The sequence below is a fragment of the Pseudophryne corroboree genome, chromosome 11, assembly GCF_028390025.1.
Source record: "Pseudophryne corroboree isolate aPseCor3 chromosome 11, aPseCor3.hap2, whole genome shotgun sequence".
Taxonomy (NCBI): domain Eukaryota; kingdom Metazoa; phylum Chordata; class Amphibia; order Anura; family Myobatrachidae; genus Pseudophryne; species Pseudophryne corroboree.
This window is the reverse complement of record NC_086454.1, coordinates 136,624,682-136,645,326: the sequence shown is the minus strand read 5'-3', so window position 1 is coordinate 136,645,326 and position 20,645 is coordinate 136,624,682. Positions and strand designations below refer to the sequence as shown.

General features: G+C 48.4%; 1 protein-coding gene across 1 annotated transcript in view; it reads right to left on the bottom strand.

Annotated features, from left to right (window-relative positions):
• Window positions 1-1,242: 1,242 nt before the first annotated feature.
• Window positions 1,243-20,645, bottom strand: part of VPS51 (VPS51 subunit of GARP complex) — a 52,344-nt gene continuing 32,941 nt past the window's right edge. The window contains exons 8-10 of the mRNA XM_063944843.1: window positions 20,425-20,546; window positions 20,215-20,302; window positions 1,243-1,599 (exon numbers count right to left, since the gene is read on the bottom strand). Coding sequence (XP_063800913.1) covers window positions 1,339-1,599; window positions 20,215-20,302; window positions 20,425-20,546 — 471 coding nt within the window. The 3' untranslated portion in view covers window positions 1,243-1,338. The remainder of the gene's footprint in view (window positions 1,600-20,214; window positions 20,303-20,424; window positions 20,547-20,645) is intronic.

The window sequence follows — 20,645 nt, the reverse complement described above, 5'->3', positions numbered from 1 at the left end:
GGACTCGCTGTTTGTCTTGTGTGATGCCAACAAGATTGGTTGCCCTGCTTCAAAGCAGTGGATTGCACGTTGGATCAGGCTTGCTATCCAACAGGATTATTCCTCGGTAGCCTTACTGAGTCCCAAGTCACTTCAAACCCACTCCGCTAGGTCGGTGGGTTCTTCCTGGGCGGCTACCTGGGGAGTCTCGGCTTCACAGCTAGGCCGAGCTGCTATTGGTCAGGTACGAATACGTTTACAAGTTCAATACCTTGGCTGCTGAGGTCCTTCAGTTGGTCACTCAGTTTTGCAGATGTCTCAGCACTCTCCCACTCGGTTTGGGAACTTTTGGACTTCCCCATGGACCTATGGACCATCCCAGTATCCCCTAGGATGTTAGAGAAAATAGGAATTTAATACCTACCGGTAATTCCTTTTCTCATAGTCCGGAGGGGATACTGGGCGCCCGCCTCTGTGCTTCGGTTTTCCTGCAAGTTCATATAGGTTTGTTGTTTGGTTCAGCTGTTGCTGTCCCTATTTTTCAAGTTGTGGTTAGCATTGCTATCCTCTTGTTTTGTTGTGTGCTGGTTCGGAACCTCACCACTTCACTCTATTTTCCTTCTCTCAAAGTATGTCTGTCTCCTCGGGCACAGTTTGTAAACTGAGTCTGCTAGGAGGGAAGGAGACATAGAGGGAAGGAGACAGCACAGCCTCTGAAGAATTTAAAGTGCCAAGGCTCCAAAGGAGCCATCTATACCCCATGGTACTATGGACCATCCCAGTATCCCCTAGGACGCTAGAGAAAAATGTGTTTGTCCATGGAGGAGATCTAAATAGTGGAACCACTAGAGACCATTTTCTGTGGCTTCCTAGCAACCACCCGGGAGCGTTAGGTTAGGTTTAGGCACCACCGGGGAGGGTTAGGGTAGGGGCGGGGAAGGGTTAGGGTACGTTAGAGTGGGCTGTTGGGACTCTGATGACCGCCAACATTCCGTATATCGGTAAATCATACTGATCCCACCCTAACACTTGTGATGTGGCTGATGTACAAATTGTAACAAATGTCAGTTTCTGAGGACTGTCTTAAAAGGAGATTGGTCTAAAAAAATAAAAAACAGCTGATGTGTACAGAAGAGTATAATTTCTGCCCAAGATTTATGCAGAAATACAAGTGCTGGTTTATAGGCAGACTGTAGAACACACACGTGGTAACAGGATACTAATATGCTGAATATACAGAAAAATACTGCCACCCAGTGACCATTATGTTTATTTCACCAGTTTATTCCATACTTCTATATACAGATCACACAGTAGTGCATTAGCATATATACAATAGACAGGTTGTCCATCCACGTGTCAGCCTCTTTCGCAGATGACCTCTATAACACTCTGCTCCATGGGTGCAGGATCCAAGCATCGGTGGGCAGCACTGCCCACCACCTCATCTAAGAGGCAATGGACGAGGTTCTCATCGCTGACAAAGCGCCACAGATAGAGCTGCAAGTAGTGGCAATCTACCTGTATCTGCTGCAGGCCAAAGCGGCCAAATGTTCGCAGGCGGACACACTCAAGGAAGGTCTTCAGGCTGATTTTTATAATACCAGTAAGAATGGAGACCTGAGATGAGAAAATGCAGTGTTAGGCAGTATTAAAATTTAATTTAATAAAGGTTTTCAGTCTTACAAATTAAAATGATAAAAACAGCAAAAAACTGTTTAAACGTCGCTAACATTATAAATGTTTGGAACTCAGTTTCCATATAAACAGATATCTTATGGAATGTAAAAATAAGATTTTAAACCTACCGGTAAATCTTTTTCTCCTAGTCCGTAGAGGATGCTGGGGACTCCGTAAGGACCATGGGGAATAGACGGGCTCCGCAGGAGACATGGGCACTAAAAAGAACTTTAGATATGGGTGTGCACTGGCTCCTCCCTCTATGCCCCTCCTCCAGACCTCAGTTAGAGAAACTGTGCCCAGAGGAGACGGACAGTACGAGGAAAGGATTTTGGTAATCCAAGGGCAAGATTCATACCAGCCACACCATCCACATCGTATAACTTGGACTATACGAACCAGTCAATAGCATGAAACAAACAGCATCAGTCAAGACTGATCAAAACTGTAACATAACCCTTACGCAAGCAACAACTATATACAAGTCTTGCAGAGAGTAGTCCGCACAGGGACGGGCACCCAGCATCCTCTACGGACTAGGAGAAAAAGATTTACCGGTAGGTTTAAAATCTTATTTTCTCTTACGTCCTAGAGGATGCTGGGAACTCCGTAAGGACCATGGGGATTATACCAAAGCTCCAAACCGGGCGGGAGAATGCGGATGACTCTGCAGCACCGAATGGGCAAACATGAGGTCCTCATCAGCCAGGGTATCAAACTTGTAGAATTTCCGCAAAGGTGTTTGAACCCGACCAAGTCGCCGCTCGGCACAGCTGTAAAGCCGAGACACCTCGGGTGGCCGCCCAAGAAGAGCCCACCTTCCTAGTGGAATGGGCCTTTACCGAATTTGGTAACGGCAATCCAGCCGTAGAATGAGCTTGCTGAATCGTATTACAGATCCAGCGAGCAATAGTCTGCTTAGAAGCAGGAGCGCCAACCTTGTTGGCTGCATACAGGACAAACAGTGCCTCTGTTTTCCTAACCCGAGCCGTTCTGGCTACATAAATTTTCAATGCCCTGACCACATCAAGGGACTCGGAATCCTCCAAGTCCCGCGTAGCCACAGGCACCACAATAGGTTGGTTCATATGAAAAGAGGAAACCACCTTAGGCAAAAATTGAGGACGAGTCCGCAACTCAGCTCTATCCACATGGAAGATCAGATAGCGGCTTTGTCTCACAAAAGCCCCTAACTCAGATACTCTCCAAGCAGATGCCAAGGCCAACAACATGACCACCTTCCAAGTGAGATACTTTAATTCCACCGTTTGAAGCGGCTCAAACCAGTGAGACTTAAGGAACCGTAACACCACGTTAAGGTCCCATGGTGCCACTGGAGGCACAAAAGGAGGCTGGATATGCAGCACTCCCTTCACAAAAGTCTGGACTTCTGGGAGAGAAGCCAATTCCTTCTGAAAGAAAATGGATAGGGCCGAAATCTGAACTTTAATGGAGCCTAATTTTAGGCCCAAATTCACTCCAGTCTGGAAGAAGTGAAGAAAACGGCCCAGATGGAATTCTTCCGGAGGAGCATTCTAGGACTCACACCAAGACACATACTTCCTCCAAATACGGTGATAATGTTTCGCCGTCACCTCCTTCCTAGCCTTTATCAGAGTAGGAATGACCTCATCCGGAATGCCCTTTTCAGCTAGGATCCGGCGTTCAACCGCCAAGCCGTCAAATGCAGCCGCGGTAAGTCTTGGAATAGACAGGGCCCCTGTTGCAACAGGTCCTCTCTGAGAGGAAGAGGCCACGGATCTTCTATGAGCATTTCCTGCAGATCCTAATACCAGGCCCTTCGAGGCCAATCTGGAACAATGAGAATTGTCTGTACTCCTCTTCGTCTTATGATTCTCAATATCTTTGAAATGAGAGGAAGAGGAGGGAACACATAGACCGACTGGAACACCCACGGTGTCACCAGGGCGTCCACAGCTATCGCCTGAGGGTCCCTTGATCTGGCGCAATATCTCGGAAGCTTCTTGTTGAGGCGTGACGCCATCATGTCTATTTGAGGCAGCCCCCACTGACTTGTAATCTCTGCAAAGACTTCCAGATGAAGTCTCCACTCTCCGGGATGTAGATCGTGTCTGCTGAGGAAGTCTGCTTCCCAGTTGTCTACTCCCGGAATGAAGACTGCTGTCAGAGCGCTTACATGATTTTCCGCCCAGCGAAGAATCCTGGTGGCTTCTGCCATTGCCACTCTGCTCTTTGTTCCGCCTTGGCGGTTTACTTGAGCCACTGCGGTGATGTTGTCTGACTGAATCAGAACCGGTAGGTCGCGAAGCAAATTCTCCGCTTGACGAAGGCCGTTGTACATGGCCCTTAATTCCAGTACGTTGATGTGTAGACAAGTCTCCTGGCTTGACCACAGACCTTGGAAGTTTCTTCCCTGTGTGAAAGCTCCCCATCCTCGGAGGCTCACGTCCGTGGTTACCAGAACCCAGTCCTGAATGCCGAACCTGCGACCCTCTAGAAGGTGAGCACTCTGCAGCCACCACAGGAGAGATACCCTGGCCCTTGGGGACAGGCTGATCATCTGATGTATATGTAGATGTGACCCGGACCACTTGTCCAGAAGGTCCCACTGAAAAGTCCTCGCATGGAACCTGCCGAATGGAATGGCCTCGTAAGACGCCACCATCTTTCCCAGAACTCGAGTGCATTAATGCACCGACACCCTTTTCGGCTTCAACAGGTCCCTGACCAAGCTCTGGAGTTCCTGGGCCTTTTTCATAGGGAGAAAAACCCTGTTCTGTATCCAGAATCATGCCTAAGAAAGGCAAAGGTGCGTTGGAACCAACTGTGACTTTTGTAGATTAAGAATCCAGCCGTGCTGCTACAACACCCTCAGGGAGAGTGATACGCTGTTCAGCAACTGCTCTCTTGATCTCGCTTTTATTAGGAGATCGTCCAAGTACGGGATAATTGTGACTCCCTGCCTGCGCAGGAGCACCATCATTTCCGCCATTACCTTGGTGAAAACCCTCGGGGCCGTGGAAAGCCCAAACGGCAACGTCTGAAATTGGTAATGACAATCCTGTACAGCAAATCTCAGGAACGCCTGATGAGGAGGATATATGTCCAGGGACAGCATATAATCCCCCCCCTCCAGGCTGGCGATGACCGCTCTGAGCGATTCCATCTTGAACTTGAACCTTTTTTAAGTACAGGTTTAAGGATTTTAAATTCAGAATGGGTCTGACCGAACCGTCCGGTTTCGGGACCACAAACAGGGTTGAGTAATACCCCATCCCCTGCTGAAGCAGGGGAACTTTTACCACCTGTGATTGAAACCAGACATGGCTGAAAAGTCGAAGACAAGCCCCCACTGGGGCGGACTCCCTCAGCGGAGCCCCAGCGTCATGCGGTGGATTTTGTAGAAGCTGGGGAGGACTTCTGCTCCTGGGAACTAGCTGTAGTTGGCAGCTTTTTCCCCTTGCCCTTACCTCTGGCAAGAAAGGAAGATCCCAGAACTCTCTTGGATTTATGCGACCGAAAGGACTGCATCTGATAATGTGGTGTTTTCTTAGGCTGTGAGGAAACATAAGGCAAAAAAGTTGATTTACCTGCAGTAGCTGTGGAAACCAGATTCGCGAGACCTTCCCCGAATAAGTCCTCACCTTTGTAAGGCAAAACCTCCATAAGCCTCTTTGAGTCTGTCCTTAGCCGGGAAAGGATACGCCATAAGAATCCTTTTGGGAATCTGCAGTTTCTTGTCTGGAGTTTCCCAAGCCCTTCCAAACAACTCATTTAGCTCATGTGAAGGGGGAAAATAAGAATTTACTTACCGATAATTCTATTTCTCATAGTCCGTAGTGGATGCTGGGGACTCCGAAAGGACCATGGGGAATAGCGGCTCCGCAGGAGACTGGGCACAAAGTAAAAGCTTTAGGACTAGCTGGTGTGCACTGGCTCCTCCCCCTATGACCCTCCTCCAAGCCTCAGTTAGGATACTGTGCCCGGACGAGCATACACAATAAGGAAGGATTTTGAATCCCGGGTAAGACTCATACCAGCCACACCAATCACACCGTACAACCTGTGATCTGAACCCAGTTAACAGCATGATAACAGAAGGAGCCTCTGAAAAGATGGCTCACAACAACAATAACCCGATTTTTGTAACAATAACTATGTACAAGTAATGCAGACAATCCGCACTTGGGATGGGCGCCCAGCATCCACTACGGACTATGAGAAATAGAATTATCGGTAAGTAAATTCTTATTTTCTCTAACGTCCTAGTGGATGCTGGGGACTCCGAAAGGACCATGGGGATTATACCAAAGCTCCCAAACGGGCGGGAGAGTGCGGATGACTCTGCAGCACCGAATGAGAGAACTCCAGGTCCTCCTCAGCCAGGGTATCAAATTTGTAGAATTTAGCAAACGTGTTTGCCCCTGACCAAGTAGCTGCTCGGCAAAGTTGTAAAGCCGAGACCCCTCGGGCAGCCGCCCAAGATGAGCCCACTTTCCGTGTGGAATGGGCTTTTACAGATTTTGGCTGTGGCAGGCCTGCCACAGAATGTGCAAGCTGAATTGTACTACAAATCCAACGAGCAATCGTCTGCTTAGAAGCAGGAGCACCCAGCTTGCTGGGTGCATACAGGATAAACAGCGAATCAGATTTTCTGACTCCAGCCGTCCTGGAAACATATATTTTCAGGGCCCTGACTACGTCCAGCAACTTGGAATCCTCCAAGTCCCTAGTAGCCGCAGGCACCACAATAGGCTGGTTTAAGTGAAATGCTGAAACCACCTTAGGAAGAAATTGAGGACGAGTCCTCAATTCTGCCCTGTCCGTATGAAAAATTAGGTAAGGGCTTTTATAGGATAAAGCCGCCAATTCTGAGACACGCCTGGCTGAAGCCAGGGCTAACAGCATTACCACTTTCCATGTGAGATATTTTAAGTCCACAGTGGTGAGTGGTTCAAACCAATGTGATTTTAGGAATCCCAAAACTACATTGAGATCCCAAGGTGCCACTGGAGGCACAAAAGGAGGCTGTATATGCAGTACTCCCTTGACAAACGTCTGAACTTCAGGAACAGAAGCCAGTTCTTTTTGGAAGAATATTGACAGGGCCGAAATTTGAACCTTAATGGACCCTAATTTGAGGCCCATAGACAGTCCTGTTTGCAGGAAATGCAGGAAACGACCCAGTTGAAATTCCTCTGTAGGGGCCATCCTGGCCTCGCACCACGCAACATATTTACGCCAAATACGGTGATAATGTTGTATGGTTACATCCTTCCTGGCTTTGATCAGGGTAGGGATGACTTCATCCGGAATGCCTTTTTCCTTCAGGATCCGGCGTTCAACCGCCATGCCGTCAAACGCAGCCGCGGTAAGTCTTGGAACAGACATGGTCCCTGCTGGAGCAGGTCCTTTCTTAGAGGTAGAGGCCACGGGTCTTCCGTGAGCATCTCTTGAATTTCCGGGTACCAAGTCCTTCTTGGCCAATCCGGAGCCACGAGTATAGTCTTTACTCCTCTCCTTCTTATGATTCTCAGTACTTTTGGTATGAGAGGAAGAGGAGGGAACACATACACTGACTGGTACACCCACGGTGTTACCAGAGCGTCCACAGCTATTGCCTGAGGGTCCCTTGACCTGGCGCAATATCTGTCCAGTTTTTTGTTGAGGCGGGACGCCATCATGTCCACCTTTGGTTTTTCCCAACGGTTCACAATCATGTGGAAGACTTCTGGGTGAAGTCCCCACTCCCCCGGGTGAAGATCGTGTCTGCTGAGGAAGTCTGCTTCCCAGTTGTCCACTCCCGGAATGAACACTGCTGACAGTGCTATCACATGATTCTCCGCCCAGCGAAGAATCCTTGCCACTTCCATCATTGCCCTCCTGCTTCTTGTGCCGCCCTGTCTGTTTACGTGGGCGACTGCCGTGATGTTGTCCGACTGGATCAACACCGGCTGACCCTGAAGCAGAGGTCTTGCCTGACTTAGGGCATTGTAAATGGCCCTTAGTTCCAGGATATTTATGTGAAGTGACGTTTCCATGCTTGACCACAAGCCCTGGAAATTTCTTCCCTGTGTGACTGCTCCCCAGCCTCTCAGGCTGGCATCCGTGGTCACCAGGACCCAATCCTGAATGCCGAATCTGCGGCCCTCTAGGAGATGAGCACTCTGTAACCACCACAGGAGAGACACCCTTGTCCTTGGAGACAGGGTTATCCGCTGATGCATTTGAAGATGCGATCCGGACCATTTGTCCAGCAGATCCCACTGAAAAGTTCTTGCGTGGAATCTGCCGAATGGAATCGCTTCGTAAGAAGCCACCATCTTTCCCAGGACCCTTGTGCATTGATGTACTGACACTTGGCCTGGTCTTAGGAGGTTCCTGACTAGGTCGGATAACTCCTTGGCTTTCTCCTCCGGGAGAAACACCTTTTTCTGTACTGTGTCCAGAATCATCCCTAGGAACAGCAGACGTGTCGTCGGAATCAGCTGTGATTTTGGAATATTTAGAATCCATCCGTGCTGTCGTAGTACTACTTGAGATAGTGCTACTCCGACCTCTAACTGTTCTCTGGACCTTGCCCTTATCAGGAGATCGTCCAAGTAAGGGATAATTAAGACGCCTTTTCTTCGAAGAAGAATCATCATTTCGGCCATTACCTTGGTAAAGACCCGGGGTGCCGTGGACAATCCAAACGGCAGCGTCTGAAACTGATAGTGACAGTTCTGTACCACAAACCTGAGGTACCCTTGGTGAGAAGGGCAAATTGGGACATGGAGGTAAGCATCCTTGATGTCCAGAGACACCATATAGTCCCCTTCTTCCAGGTTCGCTATCACTGCTCTGAGTGACTCCATCTTGAACTTGAACCTTTTTATGTAAGTGTTCAAGGATTTCAGATTTAAAATGGGTCTCACCGAGCCGTCCGGCTTCGGTACCACAAACAGCGTGGAATAATACCCCTTTCCCTGTTGTAGGAGGGGTACCTTGATTATCACCTGCTGGGAATACAGCTTGTGAATGGCTTCCAATACCGCCTCCCTGTCGGGGGGAGACGTTGGTAAAGCAGACTTCAGGAACCGGCAAAGGGGGAGACGTCTCGAATTCCAATTTGTACCCCTGAGATACTACCTGCAGGATCCAGGGGTCCACTTGCGAGTGTGCCCACTGCGCGCTGAAATTCTTGAGACGGGCCCCCACCGTGCCTGAGTCCGCTTGTAAGGCCCCAGCGTCATGCTGAGGACTTGGCAGAAGCGGGGGAGGGCTTCTGTTCGTGGGAAGAGGCTGTTTGCTGCAGTCTTTTTCCCCTTCCTCTGCCCCGGGGCAGATATGAGTGGCCTTTTGCCCGCTTGCCCTTATGGGGACGAAAGGACTGAGCCTGAAAAGACGGTATCTTTTTCTGCTGCGAGGTGACTTGGGGTACAAAGGTGGATTTTCCAGCCGTTGCCGTGGCCACCAGGTCCGATAGACCGACCCCAAATAACTCCTCCCCTTTATACGGCAATACTTCCATATGCCGTTTGGAATCCGCATCCCCTGACCACTGTCGCGTCCATAATCCTCTTCTGGCAGAAATGGACATCGCACTTACTCTTGATGCCAGAGTGCAAATATCCCTCTGTGCATCTCGCATATATAGAAATGCATCCTTTAAATGCTCTATAGTCAATAATATATTGTCCCTGTCCAGGGTATCAATATTTTCAGTCAGGGAATCCGACCAAGCCACCCCAGCACTGCACATCCAGGCTGAGGCGATTGCTGGTCGCAGTATAATACCAGTATGTGTGTATATACTTTTAAGGATATTTTTCCAGCTTCCTATCAGCTGGTTCCTTGAGGGCGGCCGTATCAGGGGACGGTAACGCCACTTGTTTTGATAAGCGTGTGAGCGCCTTATCTACGCTAGGGGGTGTTTCCCAACGCGCCCTAACCTCTGGTGGGAAAGGGTATAATGCCAATAATTTTTTAGAAATTAGCAGTTTTTTATCGGGGGAAACCCACGCTTCATCACACACCTCATTTAATTCATCTGATTCAGGAAAAACTACGGGTAGTTTTTTCACACCCCACATAATACCCTTTTTTGTGGTACTTGTAGTATCAGAAATGTTCAAAACCTCCTTCATTGCCGTGATCATGTAACGTGTGGCCCTACTGGAAAATACGTTTGTTTCCTCACCGTCGACACTGGAGTCAGTGTCCGTGTCAGTGTCTGTATCGACCTGAGGTAACGGGCGTTTTATAGCCCCTGACGGTGTTTGAGACGCCTGTACAGGTATTAACTGATTTGCCGGCTGTCTCATGTCGTCAACAGTCTATTGTAAAGTGCCGACACTATCACGTAATTCTTTCCATAAGACCATCCAGTCAGGTGTCGACTCCCTAGGGGGTGACATCACTAACACAGGCAATTGCTCCGCCTCCACACCATTTTCCTCCTCATACATGTCGACACAGCGTACCGACACACAGCTCCTTATAATGAATAAAAGGTGCAAAAGAATAACTAAAAGAATATAGTAAAGGTGAGATGAAAAAAGCGTCCAGTCAGGCGACCGGAAGTGACCCGGACCTAGTTAACACACCATGAAACAGCATCATTATTTGCTAAAGGAACCATTATGACTATTTCCGGCTTCAGTGACCTATGACCCGGAACTACCATCCCACCATCTTTAAAAGCCATCTCTGAGACAAGCCACACCATCAAGCCCTGAGGAAGAGATTGGATATCTCGAAACGCGTTGGCTATCCTGGACCCAAGAAGGAACTTGAACTTTTTCATCCTTTGGACATCTGCCTTGTGGTCAGCTTGGGAGCCAGAGCAGGGTGAAGTCTGGACCACCCTGCTTATCATAACACCTGCGGCTCCTTAGCTACCCCTCCGGTATGCTTTCCATTTTAATTTTAATTATTACCTGTGACGATACCTGAGATGTTTTGAATATCCATCCACATCTACCCAGGGGTTCACTACCCATCACTAAGCTTAGGAGCCCGAGCAGAGTGTATCTTTGATCGCCCTGCCACCTAATACACCTGCGGCTCCTAGCTTACCTTTATGGTATGCTTTTATTGTTACATTTGTGATTTATCATTGTATTAAATTATATCTTTTTTTATGTGACACCCACTGTAATTCATACCTTCTTATTTGGTCAAAGGGGACCATTGCTTTGGTCTTCACACAAATACCACAGAAAGAGGGCGCCCTGGTTACACCACTCCATATTTGCAGTCCATATGCAGTAACATGTAACATGGTCATTGCGGTTTGACTACCAATTACTGTACACACTGGATCTTCATTACTGACTTACCGAGTAATGGTATTTTACACATATCTGTGGCATCACAAATATCCCAGAGCGCACCAATTTCTCAGTACTGCACCAATGCAGTATACTAGGCTAATATGCATGAGGTTCTTGTTCCTGCTAAATGGGCTACATTCTCATTTATACTTAGTGTTCACTTTAGGATTTTTTTAGGGCAGGGTGCTGATCACTGAGGAAGGCACATTTTAATTTTGAAGGGCACATTTTTGGTGTGACGCTTTGCGCACAAAGCATAGCGCATATGTCTATAGTTGTTATACATATATTTTCCCCTTAGTGTATCATATACCGATACATACATATAGGAGACCCATCTAACACCCAACATCTGTACTAAGAAAAATACTGTATATGTCCAGTCGTCTTGAAAGAACGGCTGTAGCATATAAATAATAAGTAGATAATGAAGGTTTCTTCCAGTACTGAAGTAGTTCTAATCCTTATGAAAAGTTAAGCAGAGACTTAAAATACACTGCTCAAAAAAAATAAAGGGAACACTTAAACAACACAATGTAACTCCAAGTCAATCACACTTCTGTGAAATCAAACTGTCCATTTAGGAAGCAACACTGATTGACAATCAATTTCACATGCTGTTGTGCAAATGGAATAGACAACAGGTGGAAATTATAGGCAATTAGCAAGACACCCCCAATAATAAGATTTTACTTACCGATAAATCTATTTCTCGTAGTCCGTAGTGGATGCTGGGGACTCCGTCAGGACCATGGGGATTAGCGGCTCCGCAGGAGACAGGGCACAAAACTAAAGCTTTAGGATCAGGTGGTGTGTACTGGCTCCTCCCCCTATGACCCTCCTCCAAGCCTCAGTTAGGATACTGTGCCCGGACGAGCGTACACAATAAGGAAGGATATTGAATCCCGGGTAAGACTCATACCAGCCACACCAATCACACCGTATAACTTGTGATCTAAACCCAGTTAACAGTATGACAAACGTAGGAGCCTCTGAACAGACGGCTCACAACAAATAACAACCCGATTTTTTTGTAACAATAACTATGTACAAGTAGTGCAGACAATCCGCACTTGGGATGGGCGCCCAGCATCCACTACGGACTACGAGAAATAGAATTATCGGTAAGTAAAATCTTATTTTCTCTGACGTCCTAAGTGGATGCTGGGGACTCCGTCAGGACCATGGGGATTATACCAAAGCTCCCAAACGGGCGGGAGAGTGCGGATGACTCTGCAGCACCGAATGAGAGAACTCCAGGTCCTCTTTAGCCAGGGTATCAAATTTGTAGAATTTTACAAACGTGTTCTCCCCCGACCACGTAGCTGCTCGGCAGAGTTGTAATGCCGAGACCCCTCGGGCAGCCGCCCAGGATGAGCCCACCTTCCTTGTGGAATGGGCCTTGACAGATTTAGGCTGTGGCAGGCCTGCCACAGAATGTGCAAGTTGAATTGTGCTACAAATCCAACGAGCAATCGTCTGCTTAGAAGCAGGAGCACCCAGCTTGTTGGGTGCATACAGTATAAACAGCGAGTCAGATTTTCTGACTCCAGCCGTCCTTGAAATGTATATTTTCAATGCCCTGACAACGTCCAGCAACTTGGAATCTTCCAAATCGCTAGTAGCCGCAGGCACCACAATAGGCTGGTTCAGGTGAAACGCTGACACCACCTTAGGCAGAAACTGAGGACGCGTCCGCAGTTCTGCCCTGTCCGAATGGAAAATCAGATATGGGCTCTTATACGATAAAGCCGCCAATTCTGATACTCTCCTGGCTGAAGCCAGGGCCAGTAGCATGGTTACTTTCCATGTAAGATATTTCAAATCCACCGATTTGAGTGGCTCAAACCAATGGGATTTGAGAAAATCCAAAACTACATTCAGGTCCCACGGAGCCACTGGGGGCACAACCGGGGGCTGTATATGTAGTACTCCTTTTACAAAAGTCTGGACTTCAGGAACTGAAGCCAATTCTTTCTGGAAGAAAATCGACAGGGCCGAAATTTGAACCTTAATGGACCCCAATTTGAGGCCCATAGACAATCCTGTTTGCAGGAAATGTAGGAATCGACCCAGTTGAAATTCCTCCGTGGGGGCCTTCCTGGCCTCACACCACGCCACATATTTTCTCCAAATGCGGTGATAATGTTGTGCAGTCACCTCCTTCCTGGCTTTAACCAGTGTAGGAATGACCTCTTCTGGAATGCCTTTTTCCTTTAGAATTCGGCGTTCAACCGCCATGCCGTCAAACGCAGCCGCGGTAAGTCTTGGAATAGACACGGTCCCTGCTGAATCAGGTCCCGTCTTAGAGGTAGAGGCCACGGATTTTCCGTGAGCATCTCCTGAAGTTCCGGGTACCAAGTTCTTCTTGGCCAATCCGGAGCCACGAGTATCGTTCTTACTCCCCTTTGCCGTATAATTCTCAGTACTTTGGGTATGAGAGGCAGAGGAGGAAACACATACACTGACTGGAACACCCACGGTGTTACCAGAGCGTCCACAGCTATTGCCTGAGGGTCTCTTGACCTGGCGCAATACCTGTCCAGTTTTTTGTTGAGGCGAGACGCCATCATATCCACCTTTGGTTTTTCCCAACGGTTCACAATCATGTGGAAGACTTCTGGATGAAGTCCCCACTCTCCCGGGTGTAGATCGTGTCTGCTGAGGAAGTCTGCTTCCCAGTTGTCTACTCCCGGAATGAACACTGCTGACAGTGCTATCACATGATCTTCCGCCCAGCGAAGAATCCTTGCAGCTTCTGCCATTGCTCTCCTGATTCTTGTGCCGCCCTGTCTGTTTACGTGGGCGACTGCCGTGATGTTGTCCGACTGGATCAACACCGGCTGACCCTGAAGCAGGGGTTTTGCCAGGCTTAGAGCATTGTAAATTGCTCTTAGCTCCAGTATATTTATATGAAGAGACATCTCCAGGCTTGACCATACTCCCTGGAAGTTTCTTCCCTGTGTGACCGCTCCCCAGCCTCTCAGACTGGCATCCGTGGTCACCAGGACCCAGTCCTGTATGCCGAATCTGCGGCCCTCTAACAGATGAGCACTCTGCAACCACCACAGAAGAGACACCCTTGTCCGTGGCGATAAGGTTATCCGCTGATGCATCTGCAGATGCGATCCGGACCATTTGTCCAGCAGATCCCACTGAAAAGTTCGTGCGTGGAATCTGCCGAATGGAATTGCTTCGTAAGAAGCCACCATCTTTCCCAGGACTCTTGTGCATTGATGCACAGACACTTTTCCTGGTTTTAGGAGGTTCCTGACAAGTTCGGATAACTCCTTGGCTTTCTCCTCCGGAAGAAACACCTTTTTCTGAACCGTGTCCAGAATCATTCCCAGGAACAGCAGACGTGTTGTCGGGGTCAACTGAGATTTTGGAAAATTCAGAATCCACCCGTGTTGTTGCAGCACTACTTGGGTTAGTGCTACTCCGTCCTCCAGCTGTTCTCTGGACCTTGCCCTTATCAGGAGATCGTCCAAGTAAGGGATAATTAAAACGCCTCTTCTTCGCAGAAGAATCATCATTTCGGCCATTACCTTGGTAAAGACCCGAGGTGCCGTGGACAATCCAAACGGCAGCGTCTGAAACTGATAATGACAGTTTTGCACCACGAACCTGAGGTACCCTTGATGTGAAGGGCAAATTGGGACATGCAGGTAAGCATCCTTTATGTCCAGGGACACCATAAAGTCCCCTTCTTCCAGATTCGCTATCACTGCTCTGAGTGATTCCATCTTGAACTTGAATTTTTGTATGTACAGGTTCAAAGATTTCAGATTTAGAATAGGTCTTACCGAGCCGTCCGGCTTCGGTACCACAAATAGCGTGGAGTAATACCCCTTTCCCTGTTGTAGGAGGGGTACCTTGACTATCACCTGCTGAGAAAACAGCTTGTGAATGGCTTCCAATACCGTCGCCCTGTCTGAGGGAGACGTTGGCAAAGCAGACTTTAGGAACCTGCGAGGGGGAGACTTCTCGAATTCCAACCTGTAACCCTGAGATACTACCTGCAGGATCCAAGGGTCCACCTGTGAGCAAGCCCACTGTGCGCTGAAATTCCTGAGTCGACCCCCCACCGCTCCTGAGTCCGCTTGTACAGCCCCAGCGTCATGCTGAGGGCTTTGCAGAACCCTGGGAGGGCTTCTGTTCCTGGGCAGGGGCTGCTTGCTGCCCTCTCTTACCCCTTCCTCTGCCCCGGGGCAGATATGACTGTCCTTTTGCCCTCTTGTTCTTATAGGACCGAAAGGACTGCGGCTGAAAAGACGGTGTCTTTTTCTGTTGGGAGGGGGTCTGAGGTAAAAAGGTGGATTTTCCGGCAGTTGCCGTGGCCACCAGATCCGATAGACCTACGCCAAATAATTCCTCCCCTTTATACGGCAATACTTCCATATGTCGTTTGGAATCCGCATCACCTGACCACTGTCGCGTCCATAAACTTCTTCTGGCAGATATGGACATCGCACTTACTCTCGATGCCAGAGTGCAAATATCCCTCTGAGCATCTCGCATATAAAGAAAAGCATCCTTTAATTGCTCTATAGTCAATAAAATACTGTCCCTATCCAGGGTATCAATATTTTCAGTCAGGGAATCCGACCAGACCACCCCAGCACTGCACATCCAGGCTGAGGCGATGGCTGGTCGCAGTATAACACCAGAATGTGTGTATATACTCTTTAGGGTAGTTTCCAGCCTCCTATCAGCTGGATCCTTGAGGGCGGCCGTATCAGGAGACGGTAACGCCACTTGTTTTGATAAGCGTGTGAGCGCCTTATCCACCCTAGGGGGTGTTTCCCAGCGCGCCCTAACCTCTGGCGGGAAAGGGTATAATGCCAATAACTTTTTTGAAATTAGCACTTTTCTATCTGGGTTAACCCACGCTTCATCACATACATCATTCAATTCCTCTGATTCAGGAAAAACTACAGGTAGTTTTTTCACCCCCCACATAATACCCCTTTTTGTGGTACTTGCAGTATCAGAGATATGCAAAGCCTCCTTCATTGCCGTGATCATATAACGTGTGGCTCTACTTGAAAATACGTTTGTTTCTTCACCGTCGACACTAGATTCAGTGTCCGTGTCTGGGTCTGTGTCGACCGACTGAGGTAAAGGGCGTTTTACAGCCCCTGACGGTGTCTGAGACGCCTGGGCAGGTACCAACTGGTTTTCCGGCCGTCTCATGTCGTCAACTGATTTTTGTAATGTGCTGACATTATCACGTAATTCCATAAACAAAGCCATCCATTCCGGTGTCGACTCCCTGGGGGGTGACATCACCATTACCGGCAATTGCTCTGCCTCCACACCAACATCGTCCTCATACATGTCGACACACACGTACCGACACACAGCAGACACACAGGGAATGCTCTTATCGAAGACAGGACCCCACTAGCCCTTTGGGGAGACAGAGGGAGAGTTTGCCAGCACACACCCAAGCGCTATAATATATATGGGAACAACCTTATATAAGTGTTGTATCCTTATAGCAGCTTAAATATATAAAATATCGCCAAAAAAGTGCCCCCCCTCTCTGTTTTACCCTGTTTCTGTAGTGCAGTGCAGGGGAGAGTCCTGGGAGCCTTCCTCACAGCGGAGCTGAGCAGGAAAATGGCGCTGTGTGCTAAGGAGAATAAGCCCCGCCCCCTATTCCGGCGGGCTTTTCTCCCGTAGTTTGTAATATCTGGCAGGGGTTAAATACATCCATATAGCCTCAAGGGCTATATGTGATGTATTTTTTAGCCATAAAAGGTATTTACATTGCTGCCCAGGGCGCCCCCAGCAGCGCCCTGCACCCTCCGTGACCGTTGGTGAGAAGTGTGTGACAAACAATGGCGCACAGCTGCAGTGCTGTGCGCTACCTTCAAGAAGACTGAAGAGCCTTCTGCCGCCGGTTTCTGGACCTTCAATCTTCAGCATCTGCAAGGGGGGTCGGCGGCGCGGCTCCAGGACGAACCCCAGGGTGAGACCTGTGTTCCGACTCCCTCTGGAGCTAATGGTGTCCAGTAGCCTAAGAAGCCAATCCATCCTGCACGCAGGTGAGTTGAACTTCTCTCCCCTAAGTCCCTCGATGCAGTGAGCCTGTTGCCAGCAGGACTCACTGAAAATAAAAAAACCTAAAAACTTTTTCTAAGCAGCTCCTTAAGAGAGCCACCTAGATTGCACCCTGCTCGGACGGGCACAAAAACCTAACTGAGGCTTGGAGGAGGGTCATAGGGGGAGGAGCCAGTACACACCACCTGATCCTAAAGCTTTAGTTTTGTGCCCTGTCTCCTGCGGAGCCGCTAATCCCCATGGTCCTGACGGAGTCCCCAGCATCCACTTAGGACGTCAGAGAAAAAGGAGTTGTTCTGCAGGTGGTGACCACAGACCATTTCTCAGCTCCTATGCTTTCTGGCTGATGTTCTGGTCACTTTTGAAAGCTGGCGGTGCTTTCACTCTAGTGGTAGCATGAGACGGAGTCTACAACCCACACAAGTGGCTCAGGTAGTGCATCTCATCCAAGATGGCACATTAATGCGAGCTGTAGCAAGAAGGTTTGTTGTGTCTGTCAGCGTAGTGTCCAGAGCATGGAGGCGCTACCAGGAGACAGGCCAGTACATCAGGAGACGTGGAGGAGGCCGTAGGAGGGCAACAACCCAGCAGCAGGACCGCTACCTCCGCCTTTGTGCAAGGAGGAACAGGAGGAGCACTGCCAGAGCCCTGCAAAATGACCTCCAGCAAGCCACAAATGTGCATGTGTCTACTCAAACGATCAGAAACAGACTCCATGAGGGTGGTATGAGGGCCCGACGTCCACAGGTGGGGGTTGTGATTACAGCCCAACACCGTGCAGGACGTTTGGCATTTGCCAGAGAACACCAAGATTGGCAAATTCGCCACTGGCGCCCTGTGATCTTCACAGATGAAAGCAGGTTCTCACTGAGCACATGTGATAGATGTGACAGAGTCTGGAGACGCCAAGGAGAACGTTCTGCTGCCTGCAACATCCTCCAGCATGACAGGTTTGGCAGTGGGTCAGTAATGGTGTGGGGTGGCATTTCTTTTGGGGGGGGCCACAGAGCCCTCCAAGTGATCGCCAGAGGTAGCCTGACTGCCATTAGGTACAGAGATGAGATCCTCAGACCCCTTGTGAGACCATATGCTGGTGCGGTTGGCCCTGGGTTCCTCCTAATGCAAGACAATGCTAGACCTCATGTGGCTGGAGTGTGTCAGCAGTTCCTGCAAGATGAAGGCATTGATGCTCTGGACTGGCCCGCCCATTCCCCAGACCTGAATCCAATTGAGCACATCTGGGACATCATGTCTCGCTCTATCCACCAACGCCACGTTGCACCACAGACTGTCCAGGAGTTGGAGGCTGCTTTAGTCCAGGTCTGGGAGGAGATCCCTCAGGAGACCATCTGCCACCTCATCAGGAGCATGCCCAGGAGTTGTAGGGAGGTCATACAGGCACGTGGAGGCCACACACACTACTGAGCCTCATTTTGACTTGTTTTAAGGACATTACATCAAAGTTGGATTAGCCTGTAGTGTGTTTTTCCACTTTAATTTTGAGTGTGACTCCAAATCCAGACCTCCATGGGTTAATAAATTTGATTTCCATTGATAATGTGTGTGTGATTTTGTTGTCAGCACATTCAACTATGTAAAGAACAAAGTATTTAATAAGAATATTTCATTCATTCAGATCTAGGATGTGTTATTTTAGTGTTCCCTTTATTTTTTTGAGCAGTGTATATAGGTACAAAATAAGTCTGTTCTTCTACTAGGGAAATAGTGTAAGCAGTACATGCTCACTGCTTACCCTGTTCTTTCCCTCTATCAGAATGCTGTGTTATACAGGAGCCACAGCAGTGATGTCATTTCCTCCTCTGCTATCCCATTCGCAGAGGACAGAAATGGTGTTCCAATTTCAGAGATGGGCAAGGAGTAGACCACTGCAGTGTAACATGCACTCTGACTGTTGCATTCTGTATACAAGGGAGTGATTTCTGATCCTGCAGGGTGCACTGAAAAAGGTTCAGGGTGCTTTTTCACATTTGAAAAATGGGCAGGGTGCAGCACCCTGCTGAAACAGCCTAGAAGGAACACTATATACTGGTTCAGCCCTCAGCAAGTATGCAGTCACTGTGTAGATAATCTTCACTTTAAAGTCTAAGGTTAAAAGGATGAATGAATGAACTGCATTTTCAAACAAAATTAAAAACGATCACATCATACTCATTACAATATATTTTTTACTTATTCCACTACAAATATTTTAATACCATCTTCTTTTCCAATAGTTTTAGTAGCCATGGAAGTGAGCTTTCAGGCAAACAAACGTTTATTTGTAGGACACATGATCTGGTGCAAACAGCTGTTGGCTGTAAACAGTATAACCAAAGCAGCAAACCAGCAACTTAACCCTACTACCCAAGCAAGCCTTCAAGATCAAAATGTGAAGAGGTCAAATTACTATATGCACTTGCAAATACAACTATACTGTATCATCATAAAGCCAATGTGAGACAGGTGAACACACTGATAAGGAGCAGAAAGTTGAGTGAATAAAGGATCAGGATATATTATGTGGGGAGACGACAAATGGTGGAAAGGCAGACACACCAAGGGGTATATTCAATTGAGGTCAGATCCATTCCGACAAGCATTTGTCGGAATGGATCCGGCAAGGCCTATTCAATGCCCATCTCAATATGACTATAAAAAAGTCGAATTGAGATGAGAGACCGGAGAGGGAGAGGGAGGGGGAGGAGCCACGGGCAGACGGGGGAGAGTTGCGGGCAGACGGGGGAGAGCCGTGCTTGCAGGAGGATGTGGCACAGCTGCCAGACCTCACGGCAGCGTCCACCCGGCTCCAGCAACCTCACTTGCTGGAGCTGGGTGGACTCTGCTGTGAGTGGCGGCTATGACACAACCTCCTGCAGCGCTGTGCTGTAGCGCTGCTGTCCCTCGTCTGCCCGCGGCTCTCCTCCTCTCAGTCCGACACCTGTCGAATTTGGCCCCGTTTCCCTCAGAAGTACGCAAAATCGGCAGCTATACCACCGATTCACGTACTATTTGACAAGTCGAATTCCCCGACTTGTCGAATAAAAATGCTCGGGACCCCTTCCGACCTGAAAAAGTCGAAAACTGCAGTCTTTTCGACAAGATGGCAGTTTTGACCTTAACTGAATAAACCCTCAAGAGACCACCATGCAGCAGGCCCAAGCTGTGCACTAAACACAAATATTTTTACCTTGTTGAATTGGACGGTGCTGAAGATGTCTATCCTTTCTGAAAATAACTTCTGTATGTTATTTAGAAGGTTGGTGTCAAGAGGGGCACTAGAAGCAAGAAAACGAAAGCAATTCATATTGGTCTGCTGTCCATAAAGTAGGACAGAAAATATATAGTGTGGCATACAATATAAAGAAGCACAGCACTTGCACCTGTTCACCATATTTACCTTGGAGTATAGCTCTGTGCATATCTACCCTGCAGGCGAGAGCTGCTGTATACAGAGAACGTACGCTTACTGGAATCACTGCTGTGAGCTTTTCGGACCCCTTCCTCATATAGAAGTCCCACCTGTGAAGATCAAAGACAGCTGCAGCGTCATTGGGTAGTAGAACGACCGTATGCCGCTTATGTGTGATAACAGCAGAGGGATGGGGAAAGCTGTGCGTA